Source organism: Colias croceus, chromosome 6, assembly GCF_905220415.1.
Source record: "Colias croceus chromosome 6, ilColCroc2.1".
NCBI classification, from domain to species: domain Eukaryota; kingdom Metazoa; phylum Arthropoda; class Insecta; order Lepidoptera; family Pieridae; genus Colias; species Colias croceus.
In genome coordinates, this window is record NC_059542.1 from 8,741,480 (window position 1) to 8,763,277 (window position 21,798).

The 21,798-nt window shown below is 34.1% G+C and overlaps 1 protein-coding gene across 1 annotated transcript; it reads left to right on the forward strand.

Moving 5' to 3' along the window:
- The first annotated feature begins 673 nt into the window (after positions 1 to 673).
- Positions 674 to 21,537, forward strand: LOC123692413 (proteasome adapter and scaffold protein ECM29). Its single transcript, XM_045637155.1, has 37 exons — positions 674 to 786; positions 901 to 1,019; positions 1,117 to 1,245; positions 1,505 to 1,623; positions 1,991 to 2,116; positions 2,426 to 2,537; positions 2,843 to 2,982; positions 3,490 to 3,586; positions 3,681 to 3,770; positions 3,874 to 3,959; positions 4,071 to 4,183; positions 4,462 to 4,617; positions 5,377 to 5,518; positions 5,871 to 5,987; positions 6,242 to 6,542; positions 7,212 to 7,386; positions 7,685 to 8,062; positions 8,236 to 8,576; positions 8,778 to 8,885; positions 9,151 to 9,264; positions 10,144 to 10,258; positions 10,499 to 10,682; positions 10,949 to 11,067; positions 11,379 to 11,548; positions 12,418 to 12,524; positions 12,728 to 12,857; positions 13,349 to 13,470; positions 16,405 to 16,624; positions 16,959 to 17,213; positions 17,531 to 17,720; positions 18,033 to 18,175; positions 18,446 to 18,597; positions 18,751 to 18,943; positions 19,811 to 19,949; positions 20,548 to 20,769; positions 21,062 to 21,133; positions 21,363 to 21,537. Exons 1-37 carry the CDS (start codon positions 735 to 737, stop codon positions 21,485 to 21,487), a joined length of 5,673 nt encoding a protein of 1,890 aa, XP_045493111.1. The 5' UTR covers positions 674 to 734; the 3' UTR covers positions 21,488 to 21,537.
- The last annotated feature ends 261 nt before the right edge of the window (positions 21,538 to 21,798 follow it).

The window sequence follows — 21,798 nt, forward strand, 5'->3', positions numbered from 1 at the left end:
ACGAGAACCGACAGATTTATAACGTAGTGATTATATCCTCTCGCTCTTCGTCTATACGGTTTAGTGTTTACTAACTGATATTCCTATTGTTGGAGTGTGCACTATAATATATTATTTTTAAACCATCTTAGAATGGCTATCATAGAAAAAATATCTATTCAAATGCCTTGAGGAATGATAGGTACCACATAGGTACTTTAATTTTCCTCAAGAGTCGCTCAACTATAATTTTGAGATTCACTGCCTATATTAAATGAGCTCTATGCAGGAAACTTTGTCCTGTTAAGTTAAAAAAAAATGTTATAGAAATGATAATATGTTTTGCCTTGGTAATAGTGCCGGGCTATATCATTCTTTAAAATCTTATATCTCTAGCTAGTCACAAAAATCATAATGTCGCTCCGTTGCGAGTTGCTACTTGAAAGAGAGAAAAACAATCACAATTGCACATTTAAATGTGGTTTAAACCAAGTAAGGATTTGGCAAGGATCACAGAGCAAGTAATATGCAAGGATTAACCCTGTGAATAAAAAAAATCCTCTGTATTTTCAACGTGGTCAGATACTTACCCGGCTAAACACCAAAAATGAAATTGACACTGTCAAATAAAAAAAAGTTAAATTGTCAATTTTGTAATGTCAAAATATGCATTTTTGTATGTCATTGTGTCTATCTGAGTAAACATATTTGAATGTATTTACTGTTTGTAAAGATCTTTAAAAATACTCTAAATAATGTCTGAGATGGAAGTTACAGAGAGTAGCAATGATTGCTCAAATGATCTATGTAAGTTGTTTGGTTAAGTAACGTATACTTCAATTTACAAAGACATGTATACGTTTGTAACCTAGCTATTCTATAACCGACTGTTTTAATTAAACATAATCTCCACTGTTTTAGTGCTTCTTGATCGTGTGTTTCTCCGCCTGGGAAATGCCGATAGTGATGAACAGTTGGAGAGTTGTCTTAACCGATTCCTACCACCTGTAATGTTGAAGTTATCATCACCTTTTGAACAGGTATGTTAGGAATTCTACTTACTTGTTGTTACTGTTCAACCATGTGGAATTACATAGTATTAAAGACGACACAGTTTAATTACTTAACATGTTCCAGGTTCGCACAAAAGTGATGGAATTGTTAGTTCATGTAAATAAAAGAGTGAAGTGCAGATCCGATGTCCAGTTACCTGTTGAAACTTTACTGCAATTGTATCGAGACCCAACTGCCAACAGCTTCATTATTGTAAGTACATTTGCTTTTTTTATTCTATTATCCTCAGGTTTAATTTTTTTCAAACTAACTTCAAAACTAGTTAGCCTGAAAAATAATCTATGATTCAAGGAAACAGTAAGAGAGTCTATATTTTATTTTATAGTTATTGCCTTTGATTGATATACATAATATAATAGTAATCATTCTCTGGATAAATGAGTACTTATGTATAATAATTTTTAATATACTCATCTTGGTCATTGATTAATAAATAATTATTTTATTGTAGAATTTCTCAATCATTTATATAACAATGGGATTTCCGAGATTGCCTCGAGAGCTGCAACTGAAGTTAGCCCCTTCGCTACTGGAATCTATTGAGAACAGACCTCAAGGACATCAAGATCAGTAAGTTTATAGAGATCGGTTAATAATAGTTAAATCATATAAAAATATAATGTGTGATGTTTTATTATTAGAGTATCTGCAATCAATTATCAACTATGAACTGAATCAGTTATATGTATTTGAAAGGAAGCATTTAATACAATAATTTTCTAATAAATAATTCATTGCAAAAATCTTATAACAATACTGCAATGTTAGTAGTTCCTACTTTAAACTATTTTTTTAACTTTACTAACGTTAATAAAATTATTAGCAACTTCAAATATAACATTACAATATTGCTCTGCCTTCTGAACTAGGTTATTTATTACCTGTATCTCAGAAGGCAGGATGTTTTTGAGTATTGCTAATAATTTGATATTTTCAGATTATTGATGTTGGTCATCCCTCTGCTTGCTGATATAAAAGAATCAGACCTTAATCTGAAAGCAAAACCAAAGGTCGCTACTTTAATTCTTAAATTTGCAACAGATGTCCTTTTGTTACCATACAGGTAAGTTCTAACATAGTAATACAAAAATCTTCATGCATCTATGTAGTGTTACTCTTTTTTATCATTAGTTAGCATATTTTAAGATTTCTGTAAGTTTTGAAATTTTTCCAGAATCCATATTTAATTTAAATTATTTAGATTTTTGAAATTTGTATGTTGTAATTTTGTTTGTAATACTTAAATTATAGTGATTTTAAATATTTATAAAGCTATTAAATAATAAGTGGGATATGCAAATCTAAATTGTTTTATTATTATTAATTGTGTGTATTGTTTCTCATATTTGTTTTTTTTTTTTTTATACAAAAGGGCTCTGCCCAACGCAGGAGAGAGTGATTTTCAAGTGCCACCAGGTATGAGCGTCAAATCATATAAAAGGATTGTTGAAAAGAATCAGCTGAATCCAAACCAATTAGAGGAAGTAAGTTAAGGTTTGATTTTGTAAAGTTTTGATGATAAATATTTAAAAAAGTTTACTAACACTTGAAAAAGTGAAGACTACAATCAAAAATATGTTTAGTATTCGATTTATATTATATAGATACAAAACAATAAAAGGAGAACTTAATAATGCTTGAGATTATTTTTAAAGAATAGACCTGCGTCTTTCGCCTTGCTGGAGCGACGATAACTCAATATCTAATTCATAGTGCTTTGTTTTAATCTGCAATCCATTTGAAGAAAAGATCAGCTTCATGTAATATTACGTTTTTTTATGTTTTGCAGATGAAATTGTCTATAGTGAATTTTATTAGCAAGGATATATTTAACATGAATGATATTCTGTTAACACTGATTGTGGCTGCAGCTGATTCTAGGTTCAGTGTTGCCAACCACGCCAATAGCCCCTTGATAAGAGTTAATAGGTAAGACATTTGTTTTGATTTTTTTTTATATTTTATTATATTTCCGTCAATGCAATAAAAAAAAATGTGTGCGTGTACTAGTGTACACACGTAAGAAGTGAAACTTCTTTATGAACTTATTTTTCAAAAAATAATTTATAATATGCAACTTTACAGAAATATGTCCAATCAAGCGTAGTAGGCATAAGAAAAGGATGGCGCGTAACGGAAAAATGTCACGCGTAACGAAAAAATGTTACACTAAATTTTTTTCCAACCCCCATAAAGAAGTTTCACTTCAATAAATATCTGTTATTTGTGAGACCTTTTTAAAGAACAGGAAAAATTCTATAAAGCATTTGAATGCTATAAGACTAAAAACCTATTTGCTTATTAATTTATCTTTGATCATGTTTTAATGTGCTTTCTTTGGTGCATAGTGATGATAAATACAATATAAGTTGTGTTCATTCTGACATTGCAAGTTAGATTTTACAAGTGTAAATAAATTGTAATGTACTTTTTCAGTTCTGTAGATTGGTCGCAACCATCAATAGTGGCACCCTTGTACTCTTTATATTTGGGTACTTGGGGTGGATTGAAAGTACCTCCAGATGATCGCAAGGTAATTATTTGAGTATTTTTTAAATTTTAGACAGTTACTGTACGGTGTTACTAGTAACAAAAATATACCATAAATTTTAATGTTTATTTTATAGGTACCCGCATGTACGAGACTTCGTCTAAAACTTATCCAGTATTTGAATAAAGCTACTGGGCCTGCTATTATGTTCCCACATTGTGTACAAGTGAGTTTTTTTGGATCTTGCAACATTTGTTTTTTCTTTGTTAATTGCCAGAGACATTATGTTCATAAATAAAAATATTTTACGATTTAATATTCTTTTTCAGGTTGTATTTTCTTCGTTATTTGACCCCAATACTAATTCACGGTTGAGGAATATGGCGCTTATGTTTTTGTTGAATGTCATCAATAAGTGAGCATTTTTTCGTGTTTTTCTATGAGTAAGCTTTTAAAGTGCAGCTATTATCTTGCTTCTTATACAAAAAATTGTCATATAAATTATTTTAAATTGTTTTTTTTTCAGTGGTGATCAAGTACAACTCAAAAAGGTAGCCACAGTATTTCTCCAAGGTCTGTTAAAGTTGGTACGAGCTGAAGAACACGCAGAACATCATCAGAAAGCTTACATGTGTTTGGGTAAATATAATATTATATTAAACTATCTGATTGTCCCCGTTTCTTCTGGGTTGATTTGGGATAAATAATTGAAATGTACTTAGTCTATTTAGTTGGTAAAGATGTACCTTTCTTATGGTATGTTTGGATCAAATTTAAAAAAGCAACAAATATCTATTTAATTACCAATTATTGATTATTCCACTAAAAACTTTAATTTTTTTTTCATTTACGTTGTGAAGATTCACATAAAAACTTTTACATGGATTTTGAAATTGTTTTCATATTCGTGTGTTTAGGTAGACTAGCAATGAAGTCCCCAGAATGCTTCAGTAACCAGTTTGCGTTGCTCGAAGAATTGGTAAAGAAGATTCCAGAAGCTGTTCCCGAAATTAAGACGGCATTGAGAGATGCATTGTTGGAGATGGCTGTGGCTTTTAAAATTAATAGTGAAGGTACAATTAGGTGTAAGAATAAATAGGGTTGATATATGTTTTATTTCCATTTCTCATTTAGATTTTATTTAAGAACTAGCTTCCGCCCGCGACTCCGTCCGCGCGGATGTCGGTCTTCGCGTGGATGGTTTATTTCTCCATTTTGAGTAACTCTGACAATAACATCTTATAAAATATCTATTGGACCCAAATACGGCTAGGCCTATAATAATACGCAACGTGTGTTCGCGGTTCTACGGAACAACGTCTATGGATAAAACTGAAAAATTAAGATTAATTTTTTTCTACGTATTTTTCCACGATAAAAAGTATCCTATTTTACGCCCAGGATAATAAGGTATAATTATACCAAGTTTCATCGAAATCGAACTGTTAGTTTTCACGTGATGCCTTCACATACAGACAGACAGACAGACAGACAGACAGACAAAAATTTTTTTAATCACATATTTGGGTTTGGTATCGATCCAGTAACACCCCCTGGTATTTATTTTTTCAATATTTTCAATGTACAGAATTGACCCTTCTACAGATTTATTATATGTATAGAAATGATTATTTATTGTCTTTTGTTTTATGGTATAAAAATAATGCTGAATGCTGTGAAAATGCTTAGTATTGCTATTTATTTTGTTATACAATACATATTATATACATTTTAAATTTCACTGAGCCATACAATTAAAAAAGTTTATATCAACCCTCATCAACAAAAAACATACTAGTGTACCTATGTAAATCTATAAATATTTATTTTAGAGAAAACAGAAGATAAAGAACAGTCGTCTTCTGGAGCGGGAACGTCACGAGATGAAAAAATGGATACAGATGAAGTAACCGAAAAGAATACTAGTCCATTCAACCAGCCGCAAGCATTAGCACTGTTTGCGCTTTTGGATCAGTAAGGAACAACGTATTAGTTAATATTCAAATAATATAATAATTCACATCATTCAGAGTGTTAAAAAATAACTATATATTAAAATTAACTTTGTATTTTTTTTATAAGCGATATTTTCATAATTATTATAAGATTAAATAAATTTAAAAATGAAATGCTAAAGACCTTTCATCAATTAGTAGTTGATTGTTAAAAATCATGGTTAGTTACTGTGAAAATTATATGAGGGTAGTTATACAATATACGTGTTTTATTCGTGTTCAACATTATTTTAAAAGAAATAAATTATTCTTAAATCATAAAGAAAATAATTCATTATTAGCAATAATTATAATTCATTATTCGTCCACAGTTACATGCACAGCGAAGAGCCAATGATACGTTACGTCGCGATGAGATATTCAGCTGCTGTGTTCCCTCAGGACTATATTCCTTCTAGATATCTGCTATTGCTGGCCAGTGGAGACAGGTATGATTATAATTTGATTGATTTTTGATTTGAACATTCTTCCGTCCAAAAATAGAGGCTAAATTTTCCCCAATTATACTGTATATGAATTAGCTTGTAACGATAAAAGCCACAAAAAGTTGAAACGAAAAAAGTTTAAATGAATTTTCCAAAAAACAATTTAAAAAACCTAATTTTGTGTATAATATTTGATACTGTTTCTGGCTGGTTCCTTCTATAACTTATTATAACATTTTATAATTTACTTTATTTAGCCAAGACGATATATCAAACGAAGCACTAAAATGTTTATACGGAACGTCACGGCCGAATGAAATAGATGACGTCGTTAACAACGTGTCGAAGAAAGAGACAACAACAGTCAACCTAGATGAAGATTCCTCCAAGCGAGACAAGGACAAAGTACAGGAAGATGTGTTCAAAGCGCCGAAGTTTAACGAAATGTTGAATTATATTTGGGAACAAATGCAGAAACGAAAGAAGGGCTCGAACTCTAAGCATAGGTTTGTTATTGGAAATCAGGTTTTGCAGTTTCATCCTCAGACTTATCAAGAGGTAAGAAATCTAATTTATCTATATATATATAAATGAAACCTGTTTCGCGTTGTCACGGCATCACGTGTGAACGGCTGAACCGATTTGGATAATTCTTTTTTTAAAGTGTTTGTGGAAATCCAAGGATGGTTCTTATGTAAGGAAAATGTAAATATGTACCACGGGCGAAGCCGGGGCGGACCGCTTGTACTTAAATAAAACACATTTATTTAAGTTAATAACGCATGTGATTATAATTAGAACGAAGTTCTTTATCGCGCGTTGCAAACGGGGATAGTCGGAATTCAGACTAAAAGTTATAACGACATTTTTTGCTATAGTTGTAAGCCGTGTGGTGTACGCGTGTTTCTCTGTCTGTCTCTCTCTCATAGAAAGTAAGTCAGTTATTTTAGTAACTTCGTTCCATAAAGGTGTCCCTTGACACCTAAATTTTTTTTCTAGGTCGATTACTGTGTGAATTTTATTTTAAACTACCGTTTCACCCTGGCTTGGCCAGTGGTACATATTATGTATTTACGTTTTCTCTACATAAGAACCATCCTCGTACTTCAAGGAATATAATAAAAAAAAATATCGAAATCGGTCCACCCGTTCACGCGTGATGCCGTGAACAAGGAAAACGGGTTTCATTTTTATATGTATATCTGACTGTTATAAATATTGTTGTAGATATTACGCTACTTCCGGATGTGTCTCAACCATGACGCGAATCTCAAAGACTGTTCCAATCATCCGAATGCGACATCACCTTTATTGACCAAATACCTGTATAGTAATCTGCTTGAATCTGAAGTTTTGGAGAGATATTTGGCAATGATCACCTCTTTGCTTAATGCTAGCCCAGGTAGTAAATAAAATATAATTAAATTGTAATTTGTTTCTTATAGTGTTGTTTAGTATAATGTGTAATACTTATTCTGTAGAAAAAAAAGAGCGTGTGTTCCGAGCACACATGTCAGAAGTGAAACTTCTTTGGCAAGATTCAAAGATACCAAAATCGCCTTACTCCATGACGTGGCGGTAGAGCCATGACGCGACATTTTTACTCTCAATGTGCCTAAAGAAGTTCCACTTCTTAAATATTTTACATGTTATGCAGTTATTTAATAATTCAGAACACTTTACACATTGAACGTTTACAGGTGTGATGCCGCTCACATGTTTCCTAGACATAGTGGGATGTGTGCCCGACGAAATGGCGCCAAAATACACGTCACTTCTACCATTCTTACTGAATCTCTTAACAACCAGTACCAAGGAGGAGATCCGCGAAACGGCAGCGACAATTTTCGCGATAATTACAGTACATACAAGCGAGAAATCCGCGATAGATAAACAGATAAAGGAGTTCGTGGTACAGGGTGTGAATAATAAAAGTTTGGAAGCGCAGTGTGGGTATATAGCTGCGTTCACTAATATGTGCGAGCGGTGTATAATGCAGTATCGGAAGGGCAAGTTCGGTGGTAAAGGCTTCAATCCAGTTAATTGGGAGCCTTATCAAGAAGCAGCTTTGTGTTTAGGTAAGATATTTTTATATAAATTTTGAAAACGCCTATTTTTTAGTTATACAAGTAACTATTTATCTAAAAAAAAAAAAATGCCAATGAATGTATTAAGATTTAAATGTTTTTGTTCTTTAATTATTAGTATCTTCACTTTACAGAAAATATTTCACTTATTTCATAAATTTCAGCAAATTTCCTCTCCAACTCGCAATCATTGCTAGTCGCGACATCTGTAACGGCTGTATCCCTACTAGTGCGATGTTCTGCATTACCATTACCAAACAGTTCTTCAAAACAAGACGCGCTCATACAAAGCGATAATCCCTTCAACATAAAAGCAGAAGCGAATGATAGTGATGACGTCACAAAGTTCCTCGTCGCTGATAGGCTGTTCAGGATTGTAGGGAATGCCAAATTGCCGACCAAAGTTAAAGAGAGGTCGTTGTATACGCTAGGCCTTATGTGCTGTGGGGAAAGGTTGGTTTTCGCGAAGCAGATTGTTAAAGGCTTCCTGCAAATGGCTAAAGATGTGAGTTTGTGATTTTTTTTAAACATTAAATTTCAAAATCAATGAAACAAATATTAGAAAGGTTCTTATTTGGTCAAATATTGTAAACTAATATGATTATAACGTTTTTATATGCTAATGTTACCTATAAACTTGTAATTTGGGTTATAAAATAATACTACAAATTTTAGATTTTAAATATTGAACTTTTTTATTTCCTAGAGCAAAGAATTCGAGATCCATCTACAAATCGGTGAATCATTAGTTCTGTGCGTAGAAGGCGTAAACTCAAATGAAAAACGAGACTTGTGGACAGAATTGCCAAAGGAGGTAAAGTTTGTTTCATTAAAATCTATACTAATAAAACTGAAGATTTTGTTTGTTTGAACGCGCTAATCTCAAGAACTACTGGTCCGATTTGAAAAATTCTTTCAATGTTGTATAGCCCATTTATCGAGGAAGGCTATAGGCTATATATCATCACGCTAAGACCAACGGAAGCGGAGCCAGGCGAGTGAAACCGCGGAGCGCAGCTAGTCATCAATAAAATTTAATGTTGCAAATATTATGTATTTATATATTTTTATTTGTGTAGGGAGACGCGAAAATAAGAGACGCGGAGGCTTTGAAAGAAAACGATGAACTATTAAGCTGGCTGTTACAAGAATTGTTTAAGATTGGCAGACACCCACATCCACATTCTAGACAGGTAAGGCAATTTTTTTTAGATATGAAAATTATTTTATTTTGAGTGTCACAACAAAAGTTATAATCCATACTATCTATACATATAATAAATCTGTAGAAGGGTCAATTCTGTACATTGAAAATATTGAAAAAATAAATACCAGAGGGTGTTACTGGATCGATACCAAACCCAAATATGTGATTAAAAAAATTTTTGTCTGTCTGTCTGTCTGTCTGTCTGTCTGTCTGTATGTGAAGGCATCACGTGAAAACTAACGGTTCGATTTCGATGAAACTTGGTATAATTATACCTTATTATCCTGGGCGTAAAATAGGATACTTTTTATCCTGGAAAAATACGTAGAAAAAAATTAATCTTAACTTTTCAGTTTTATAGACGTTGTTCTGTAGAACCGCGAACACACGTTGCGTATTATTATAGGCCTAGCCGTATTTGGGTCCAATAGATATTTATAAGATGTTTAATTGTCAGAGTTACTCAAAATGGAGAAATAAACCATCCACGCGAAGACCGACATCCGCGCGGACGGAGTCGCGGGCGGAAGCTAGTCCATACTAATTTTATAAATGCGAAAGTAACTCTGTCTGTATCTGTTACTCAATCATGCCTAAACTACTGAACCAATTTTCATGAAATTTGGTAGTGAGATATTTTGATACCCGAGAAAGGACATAGGCTACTTTTTATCCCGGGAAAATGACGCAATCCCGGAAAACCCACGGTTAACTGCGCGGGCGAAGCCGCGGGCGGAAATCTAGTAAGAAATATTTTTCCGACATACAAGAAGTAAGTATGTCATTGTTTTTCAGTGTCAATTTTTTTATATCTATGTTCCATATTTTAGAAGTAAAGGTAATAAATGTAGTTTCGAATTTTTAGGCAACAAGCATCTGGTTATTGGCTCTTCTAAAGAATTGTCCAGAAAGGTTACCAATAAAGAATTCACTGCCGAAACTACAAGACGTATTTATGGACTACTTGTCAGAGAATAGTGGTATGTATTTTATAAATAAGCAAAAAAATAAAACGTTGATTTTCCTCCTTTTATGAGTACTATTCCAGCGTAAAACATGGTCCAATTTTTCTATAAATGTTGTTTCAAAGAATTAATTTTCAAGTTCTAAAATGATAAGTCAGTACAGAGAAAAATTTCATTGGTGGTATATGTCAAATGGAAATAAAGATTGCCTTTTGGACGGAACAATTACTATTCTTATTATGTCAAAATTTTTAGATATCGTTCAAGACGTAGCCAGCAAAGGTCTCAGTCTTGTGTATCAGAATTCCGATGAAAGCCAGAAACAAGCGCTAGTCGCTCAAATCATCGACCAATTGACGATGGGCAAGCGATCAGTGGCACAAGTCACTGAAGATACCAAGATATTTGAGGAAGGACAGTTGGGAGCAGCGCCTACTGGGTAATGTTATTATTATTAATAGTGATAATTCGTTTTGGTTTCAGATAAATTAAAGACTTAAAACTGCATTGTATTTTTAATTGATTCTTATGAATATGTGTTTTTAATTATCAATTCAAAAAGTAAGTATGTTGTAAGTATCAAAGGTGGAGAACAGAGACTAGTACCAGTAGATAGTTAAGACGAAGAAGTAAAAAGATAAAAGTATGTTTTGTGACAATTGTTTTTAAGGTTATAAGTGAAAATAATATAAATTATATTCGCAGCGGAAATTTATCAACCTACAAAGAGCTCTGTTCGCTGGCATCAGATCTGAATCAACCGGACTTATTGTACAAGTTCATGCACTTGGCTCATCACAATTCTGTTTGGAATTCTAAGAGAGGTATGTAGATTAATTATTGTAATATTGATTTATTACAGTTTCACATATAAAAATTAATTTAGTTTCAGTTATTGCTTAATTTGTCATATTATGTATTTCCTAAAATAACAACATTCCCTTTTTCCATGCATTTTTTTAATATAAAATATTGGAACTATTAAAATACCATAACGATTTTTCAGTCCATTGATTATACATCTCAATACTTCAACTTCAACTTTATTTGATCCTTCAAGTATTCATAGTCCTGCCTGAAATAAGCCAATAAGCATTTTATTTGAACATTAATAAACCACTTTATATATTATCAGGTGCGGCCTTCGGTTTCCACTCCATAGCACTGCAAGCTGGTGCACAACTATCAGAACACTTGCCCAAAATAGTGCCGCGTCTTTATCGTTACCGATTCGATCCGACACCGCGGATACAAAACTCGATGGCGAGCATTTGGCACGCTATTGTGCCGAATACGCAGGCTACGGTGAGATATTTATATATAGTGGGCTTTTTGTCTCGTTTTTTAGGTTCCATTGAGGTATTTGTAAGTGACCTACAATATACAGTTAGGCTCATAATTACGCTTCAAAATTGTCCGAAAAGTAACTCTGCCTGAGCAGATAAGATAAATAATAATCTATACATATAATAAATCTGTAGAAGGGTCAATTCTGTACATTGAAAATATTGAAAAAATAAATAGCAGGGGGTGTTACTGGATCGATACCAAACCCAAATATGTGATTAAAAAAAATTTTGTCTGTCTGTCTGTCTGTCTGTCTGTCTGTCTGTCTGTATGTGAAGGCATCACGTGAAAACTAGCGGTTCGATTTCGATGAAACTTGGTATAATTATACCTTATTATCCTGGGCGTAAAATAGGATACTTTTTATCCTGGAAAAATACGTAGAAAAAAATTAATCTTAATTTTTCAGTTTTCTCCATAGACGTTGTTCCGTAGAACCGCGAACACACGTTGCGTATTATTATAGGCCTAGCCGTATTTGGGAATTGGGTCCAATAGATATTTATAAGATGTTATTGACAGAGGTACTCAAAATGGAGAAATAACCATCCACGCGAAGACCGACATCCGCGCGGACGGAGTCGCGGGCGGAAGCTAGTAAATAATAAGGCAGAGTTTTCTAATGAGCGATAAAAGGACTTTGAACGTGCTTGTGAACGCGAAATTCATTACCTTCTGTTATACCTTCACGAGATTTCTAAAAAGATAGATGCCGGATGAATTATCATTTACCAAACGAATGTATTAGCAGAGTAAAGTTAGTATTTCTTTTGTATAAATTGTAATATTCGTTTCCAAAAATCTTATACGTAAAATATTTATTATAGGTACAAAAATATCACAAAGAAATATTGGCGGATCTCGCAACCAACCTTACTTCTAACCAATGGCGCGTCAGAATGTCTTGTTGCAATGCTCTCTCAGATTTACTAAGGTAAGATGTTTGAAATAAAATGTTGTGTTATATTTGGTTATTTGATAATCTGTTTCTTTCGCCGATATGATAGTACTTACAAATTTTAGCAATAACAAAAGTTAACTTGCCTCTAGCAATTTATATAAATTTTCGAGTTGTTCTTTTTTATCATAAAAAATAAAATTATTTTTTTTAATATTTTTTCTCTTTTTTCCAAACAGGGGTGCAAAGAGCCTCCACGAGTCGTTAGAACAATTGCCATCTATCTGGTGTCAACTTTTCCGCGTGATGGACGACGTGCACGAGGGCACTCGGCAAGCAGCCACCTCTACTGCTAATGTGCTGTCTAAAGTTAGTATAATCTAAATTAGTGCCTTATGTCATCAATAATGAGGTTCTAAATTCTGTATACAGAATTTAGAACCTTGTCATTGGGATGAATTCGATAGCCTGCGCGGTAAGCAGCCACTTCCACTGCTACTGTGCTGTCTAAAGTTAGTATAATCTGTATATGAACTTTAAACCTTATTGTGTATGTATTAAGGAACTCGGCTTGGGATGAATTCGACACTATAGGCGACAAGCTAATGTGCTATCTAAAGTTTTGTATATTGTGAAATTAGGGAATTTCGAACCTTATTGTATATGGTAGCAAGAAACACATAGTTTGTGGAAAAAATCTAGTCGACTAAACCTTGGAGATATACAATAATTTAAAATCTAGTCAAAATGTGAGAGTATGGTCTTCTGAAACCTATTATTTAGGAATGTTTCACGTGTGTGCGTGTAGACTATTTTCTATTTGACTTATCGTTTTCCTAATTCGGCATTATATTTTTTAGCTATGCATCCAAGCGTCTGATGTGAGTCAGGGTAAAGATGGGAAGGAGATAGTGTCGGCCATTTTGCCGGTACTATTGGATACAGGGATCACTAATCTAGTCAAAGAAGTGAGGAGTGTGAGGTGAGCAACATTTAACCCAGATGTTACTGAAACAATTTTTGTTATCATATTAAGGTGAAATTTACATATTGTGTCCATATAGCATAAAGTTTCACTGGAAAAATAATATAAAAATTTTATCTGTTGTGGAAATCCCGGAAAATGGTGTACTTTTAAAAGGACGGTAGTAATATGTACTACTAAGTAGGTAGACTGTGATATTAAAATGATAACATACATTTCTCATATATTTATTTAGCAATATGAAAGTTTTCAAAACATAATTTAGGATGCAAGGTTACATTACATTTAGGACAATAGAAATTGGCTTTTTTGTGGCATTCTAAACACCGAAGTTGCTTTTCTCTGTACCGAATGATATGTTCTTTTCCATCAAATCGAGAGGTTTCGCGGAAACTTTGGGATACCCTAGCACCTTTACGTTCCATATTCTTTTTATATGTTTCGAGCAGAGCAGTTCCAACACTTCTGCGAAAGTGGAGATAGTCATACTCGCCCCCGTTTTTCTTATATATTTGCCAAGAATTATGTATTGCCATATCTAGTCCATGACAAATCAAAGAAAAATACCACTTCTTGCCTCTGATAGATGTCCTGTACAAACCGATGTTTTGGTCGGATCTGTCCACCCCTCCCATGTTCTCGTTATACTTTTTTACGACAGCAGGCTGATCTACAAGAATATGTTTCTTCTGTTGTTGTGAAAATCTCTTTACCTTAGACACAGGCTGAATCGTATCAGAGTTTGATGCAACAGTCACAACACTGTTATCATTCCATTTGCAAACTAAAATTTGTTCTGCCCTGGTTGATTGATGCTTGATTGTACCTCGTGGTGTCTTTTTTAATGCTTTGTTAGCAGGCAAAGGACATTTCGCGACGCGATTTTCACGTACTGTGCCAGTAGCCTTTATTCCTCGTACTCGAAGTTCATCGATGAGATGAATGGATGTAAAAAAGTTGTCAAAAAACAAATGGAATGCAGCTTTGCCATATATTTGTCGCAGTACATCGGCATACTGTAATACAACGCTTGCACCCAATCCCAGAGGCTTTTGGTATTTGTTTTGACTACCAACATCATTCGATTGTCCTTGGTATGGATCAAACCAAACTATGTAACCTAGCCGTGTCGCTCCGACCCAAAATTTATACCCCCATCTTATCGGTTTCCCTCTTATAAATTGCTTGCATGGATGGCCTCCATAGTAGGGAACCATAGCTTCGTCGATGCTGTGATGCTCTTCAAAGAGTGCATGCGCAGAAAAGTTTTTGTTGAGCAAATCAAACAGTTCTCGTACCTTAGCAAACTTATCATTAGTCTTCAGGGTTGTGTTGTCACAACAATGCAGATTTTTCATAATGTAAGTGAATTTATCCCTAGATATTGCGTTGTATACTATTGGCATGCCGCAATCTGAAGAATTTTCCCAGTACATATACCTTCTAGGCAAAACGACGTATCCGCTATAAAGTAAAACTCCAATAAAACAACGCATATCATCGGTGCTAACGCTGACAGGCTTGTTGGAATTTTTTTGAGCTGCGTATAGATTGGTGTATTTTACAAGCATGTTTATAATATTATCTCCAAAGAGCAATTCAAAATACTCCAATGGATTCAAATGTGTAGCCGCTGTCTTCAATTCCTGCCATTGCTCAAAAGAAGGTTGAATGTCTCGTGAAACCCATTTATAAGTTTTGTTTTTTTGAATAGTCACGCTAATCGTCGTCTCCTCATTTGAATCTGAAATTGACCGAGGTGTATGGGTCTCTTCTTCCGGCCCTACACGTCTGCGCTTTGATAACTGTATCAGGGGTATGTTGTCTTCATCGTCATCACTACAGTTACCTGCCAATGTGTCACTTATTTCAGCCTGTGCTCGTAACTGGCTTCCTGGCAAATTACTCAAAGCTACATGGTTTTCATCTCCTGAATCCTCGTCAGTAACATCATCGTTACAATTTTCAGGTGGCAAGATGATTATAGAATCGGGTACTTCGCTTTCTTCGTCCTCTTCTAACTCGGTAATAATCTCATGCAGTCTCAAAGGACGTGACCGTTTCGCTTTCGCCCTAAAATACAAAACAATACTCTGTAGTAGTACATATTACTACTGGTCGTTTAAAAGAACGGCAATTAAAACTGCATAAATATCACACATAAAATGTAATCTTATACTAGGTGATATATATTTCTGATAAAACACGTTTCGAATTAGGTGTATTTAGAATCATTTACTAATTTGTTATAATTTTAGTGATAATACACTTACCTTGAATTATCCATGGAAAATAACAGAAATTCGAAATTAATTTAAAAATATACCACTGTTATAAAACGACACAATACTTTAATTGTCCACTTCCTACAACCGTGAGGTGTCGAATGAATATAAACATTTTTTTCAATAATGCCCTCATTGTTTATAATAATTTTATTTATGCTGCGTCCTTTTAAAAGAACGATAGTAACAACTGGGTTAATACTGTCAAATTAACTGTTGTTGACTGTCAATATTTTTGATACTGCTTTTTTCATTGTTCTATGTTTATTAGCAACGAAGGAGCTTGAGAACGCTACAATGCTTTATTTTCCAAGATTTAAGCTAGGATATTACCGTCTTTCTGCACCGATTTGCACTGTTATTTTTACAAAATTATTAAAAAAAAAACGACGTGTGGCACTCGAGGACTGCCGCGGTAAAGCAATTGCATGCTATGCCTTCAAGCCACACCTTTGCCCGTCGGAGTGGGGAGCGTGAGGTTTTTTCGTTACGGAATTTCTCGATTCGGTCCCCGCGCTCAAGGCCTGCGATAGAAGCTATGCAATAGCTTAAACATATTTATTACAAAAAAATCCGTATATTCGCCCCCACAAAAAAGCAAACAACAAAATGTATTTATTTTAAACATTACAAATATGTTTCTCAGTCTCCAAACAGTATCTAAGCTGGTAACAGCAGCGGGCAGCAGTCTCACACCATTCCTCAGCAAGCTAGTGCCCGCGCTAGTAGCGGCGGCGGGCGAGCTCGAGTCCGCTAAACTGTCTTACCTTAGTACAGCACTAGCGGATAGTGGTTCAAGGGAAATGTTGGACGATTTGCGCGCTAGTGCTACGAGACAGCATTACACTACGGACACTGTTGTTAAGGTTGGTGATGGTAAAATAACAAAAAATATGAAAAAATAGTTGTTAAAGTTACGTTTGAGAGGAAATGAAATGTTGTAATGAATAGTAAAATATATTTATTAGACTTCTTTTTCTGAATATGGTATGTTTCGACTTTCAAGTAGTTGCATTTGTTCCATAAAGTCACTGTAATATCTTTATGGTATGTATTTTTCTACACAAATCAATTAAAAATACTATAGATTCCGATGATCGCTTATACTTGTCTATTTACATTTAGTTTATGTTTCATTCTGATTGCATTTTGTTTGATTTTGTTTTAGTTTATTAAAAATACAATATTCATTTTTTGCAGTGTATGCCATTCATAGACATAGAGGCGATGAAAGAAATGCTCCCAAAGATTCTAGAACTTGCCAAGTCACCACAACTAGGTACTAAAGTGGCCTGCGCACATTTCCTAGTGTTAGCCGCACACTATCTAAGGGCAGAATTGGAGCCAGTTGCTGGAAAGATTATGACCAATTTGTTGAATGGCACCTTTGATAGGAACGCAACTGTAAGAAAGAATTATGCGGAGGCGCTGGGACAAGTGTCGGCGTTTGCTAAAGTGAGTTTATTTCCTAATATTTATTGCATGGTTGTTGCAAAAATAGTGATGAATTAATAATAAGGGAAAATGTCTTATTGTTTTCTTTAACGAGATCAGTCACATCAAAATTTTGCAGAATAACCACAGAATTCGATTTTAATAATTCCATCCATTCATAACCAATGGATGGAATAAATGAAATTATCGCTTACAATGTTCCTAATCTGAATATGAATTGAATTAAATGATGATAATTGAATTAAATGAAGATACTTGAATGAAATGGAAATATATTTATGGTATTATTTTTATCTTAAAATCATTTTTCATTGTAGCCGCAATCCATCGAAAAGTTAATGAAAAAGTTGATAACCCTCTACGAAACAAAAGAGGATGATTCTGCGAGGTCAGCCATAGCCCTCACGTTGAAGTCTATCGCCAAAGCCAAGATAGAACACATTAAAGACAATGAGGCCATACTAGCTCCTATTGTGTTCTTGGCCATGCATGCTCCTAAAGATGATGGTAAGATGAAAAACAAAATACGGTCACACTGAATGGTCAGCTCTATTGAATATTTTGATAATTTTCATGCGTGAGATTTAAGAATAACTGATGTAACTTTTGAAGTATGTATCAGAAAATGTGATGATAATCAACACAACCAAAAAGAAAAATTCCATTAGAATTTTCGGTATGACGTTCGAGGAAATGGTCAAACAGCATTTTTCATTTATCTCATGAGCGGAATTGCTCAAGCTATTACGAAATTTGAGGAAGGTTCTTGCAAACATTGAAATTAAATTAGAGTTTAGACCTTATTGTACATTGTTATAGATTCGAATACAGTGGAGATGTTCGAAGAGATATGGACGGACATAAGCCCGGGTCGGGAGAGCGGCATCAAACAACACTTGCCCGCGCTACGGGAAGAAATTGAGAAGGCGCTTAATTCGAGCAGTTGGACTAAGAAAGTACAGGTAAGGAAAAAAAAACGGGATAGTTGGAAAAAAAAAATATATGTAGGATTCGAATATTAACTTGATAAGGATTATTTATTAAGAGAATGACTACCTAAAGTATCGTCATTTTTTATTTAATTTTCTGATGATTTACTTATTCCTTTCAGGAATATTCTTAATTGTAAAATCCAATTTCAAGGACAGAAATTAATTGACCATTTTCATATAATCTGTGATTAAATGTTATCAAGTACGTATAACTTCTTTATATAAACAATTATTTTCCAGGCGGCAAACGCAATTAAAACAATAAGCAAGGAGCTATCGAGTGGTCTGGGCGATCAACGGGAGGCGTTTATTCGCTCGCTCCTCGCCGCAGTTCACGGGAAGACGTTTGATGGGAAACAACATGTTGTTGACGCGCTTGCTGAACTTTGCAGGTATTTTTTTATAACACATTTAATGTATGTAGGCAATGAGATTTTTTAAGATTTTATAGTTTTGACAACTTGTTATTTGACATGATTTAGAATATCGAATAAAGCCTTTATTCAAAGTTACGAGGTGAATGACCAATTGAAACTTCTTTTCAGTGTAAAAGAAGGAGAAACACCCGTTTCCCAAGCGCTCAGCACAGAGTGTATCAACGCTTTATTAGTTGAAAGCAGAAAACAAGAGATGGTGTACAAGAAGCACGCGATCACAGCGCTCGGCTCCGCGCTCGCGGCCACCGGCTGCGATGTGTTCCACCAAGTGTATGATATCGTCAAGGTCATACTGTCCAAGGTCAGTTGGTATTCAGCTATTTTTGTACCTTTTTATAATGTTAAAAATAATAACCAATCGCTCAACGCAACCGATCGCTGCCTAGCGATAAGGCCGCCATTTGTACATACTTGCATCTATTTGTCTTTTTCTGTGTGTATTGTAAATCTTGTGTGTGTGCAATAAAGAATTATCTATCTATCTATCTAACCAACCTAACCCATAAATTGTTCAATAAATGATTTATATATTTATTTATACCTAGTAGTTCGCCCCGGCTTCGCCCGTGCTACATATTTCACAATAAAAGGTAGCCTATGTCCTTTCTCGGGTATTAAAATATCTTAATACCAAATTTCATGCAATTGATTCAGTAGTTTAGGCGTGATTGAGTAACAGACAGACAGACAGAGTTACTTTCGCATTTATAATATTAGTATGGATTTATTACAATCCAGTACCAAGAAGTTACAAAAGTATTGGAAAAATAACTTGTTATGATATTCAATCTTGATAAAATTAAGCTTTATACGGCATTATGCTGAAAATGAATTTGAAAATTCAATTATATCTGTGATCCTTATAGAATATTAAAGGAACAAGACCTTCCCTTTTCTGATATTTTGGTGAATATATTGTTGTTCAAAGCGACTAAATCTATCCTTAAAATATATAAATATACACTAGCTTACCGCCAGCGGCTTCGCCCGCAGCTTCGCCCGCTTTCTCTAAAACGATTTGAGATTTAAACTATCCTATCTCTCAAGTTGGATCGAACTGCACATGGTGTGCGAATTTTATTATAATCTATTAAGTGGTTTAGGAGTCCATTGAGGACAAACATTGTGATACGAGATTTATATATATTAAGATGTATATTGGTCATAGAACGAACACTCAATGGACAAGGACTCCGACGAAGAAGATAATGAAGGCGCCCGCCAAAGGAGGGAACAGTTAGCGGCGCTTAAGGAAGCCGCTTACGAGCTGCTCGGGAAGGCGTGGCCTAAGAGCGCTGATACACAGAGTAAGTAAATATTTTTACGAACGAATTTTATTAGAAGAAACACATTAAGGGCCGATTTTTAAATCCCGAGATAAACAGTCTAATAACTAACCCTCGAATAGATTTATTCAATTGTTTATCTAACTCATAACGGCTCGCCTATTTTTCAATCGTGATTTATTCCATGAATAACTTAGAAGTGAGTCAGATACTGACCAAATATTTCCATATTGGCAGCTCTGCTCTCGGAGTGGCGAAACATACATATTAAATTAGTCAGGTTAGAGCGGGATTGAGTCAACTCTTACAATTTGTCAACAACCGTCATTATGACTCACGTCAGGAGTGCATTTTAAGTTTGTCTTGAATTGCTCTTGTGTTCTATGATTGTTGTTTTGATTCGAGTGAAAAGTTTTGGTTAAATTTGTGTTTAAATTTATATATTTTACGATGGAAACGACATAAAGGCAGCGTTCGGCAAATTTTCAATGACATGGTCATCAATACTAGCAAAAACATCAATTTCAATATGATTTTATTAAGATTTTAATTGATAATAAGTATAAGTCATGTCTTAATCGTGTTTTAGTCTTATACAAAACTAAATATTACATTCCAGGTAAATACCAAGACGTGTTCTTCGGGCACTGCTCCCAATCGTACCCCACAAGTTCCCGCTCCACGCAACTGGCGATACTGTCGAGTGTGAGCCGCGTGCTCGAGCGGCTCGCGGCGCTCAACGAGGAGCCCATGGACACCGACAGCCCGGCGCTCGGGGGCAGGGACCAGGCGATTAGTGACGTCACCGCACATGTCGCTACTATCGTCGAGTTCACGCTTAGTGAGTATTTGCTAATAATGTTGTAAGTGTATATGTTTAGCTCAAATGTACTGTGATTTTTATACGAGACTAGTAAGTGAATGTAAGTGTAACTAATGAGTAGATGACTGGTTAACATACTTTAATATGATACATTTTGAAGAAAAGAAAAGAGTCGATCATGCGAAGCGGCATGAATGCATGCGGGATTCCAAGCCAACATCTGACCTGTCGGCCAACCATGGCACATAAAACCGAAAGAGAAGAAGAAATTATTCAATTAATTTTTTAACAATTTTCATTTATTTTACAGAAAACAGTAACCAAGTGAGGCATAGAAGAGATGCGCTGAATATCATGGAAATATTGATAAAACGCCTAAAAGGTTAGTTTTTCAATACTGTAAATTGATTGTAGAATCAATTGTTGAATAGGTTTTTATTTTTGAAAAAATTTTTTCTAAATACTGTGTAAGAAAAAAAAAATATATATTCCCTGATAATGTACACTCCTATTTCTTTCAAACTCAAACATTTTTTAACATTAACCACCGATGTTACCTTTCGTTAAGATGGTAAATGTTTTTTTTTAAATTTATTATTATTGTTTTACAGATTTGAAGAAAACGGAAGAAATCAACAAGCTAAAACAAATTTACCAGACGTATGCACAAGATCTGTCAAAGGACTCGTCACACGAGCTACGGTCCAAAGTAGACAACATTAAAGTGTTGTTCTAATAATGTAGTAATTTATTAACTATTCCTTAATAAATGAATGGAAAATGAAACACTTGTTTATTTATTACAACATTTTATTTAATTTACTTAAACTATGGAATGAAACAACAATAAATTCAAGTATTTACATAAATAGCTGCAGGATGATTATATAGAATAACATAAACCATATTGACAAATTCATTAACTATTATTTTCGTGATTAATTTTATACAATAACTCGTTTTATAATATTGCAAATAATGAGTCATATGACAATGGAAAAATTTATTATAATAAAGCCATAATATACTTAAGCATCACTTTAACTA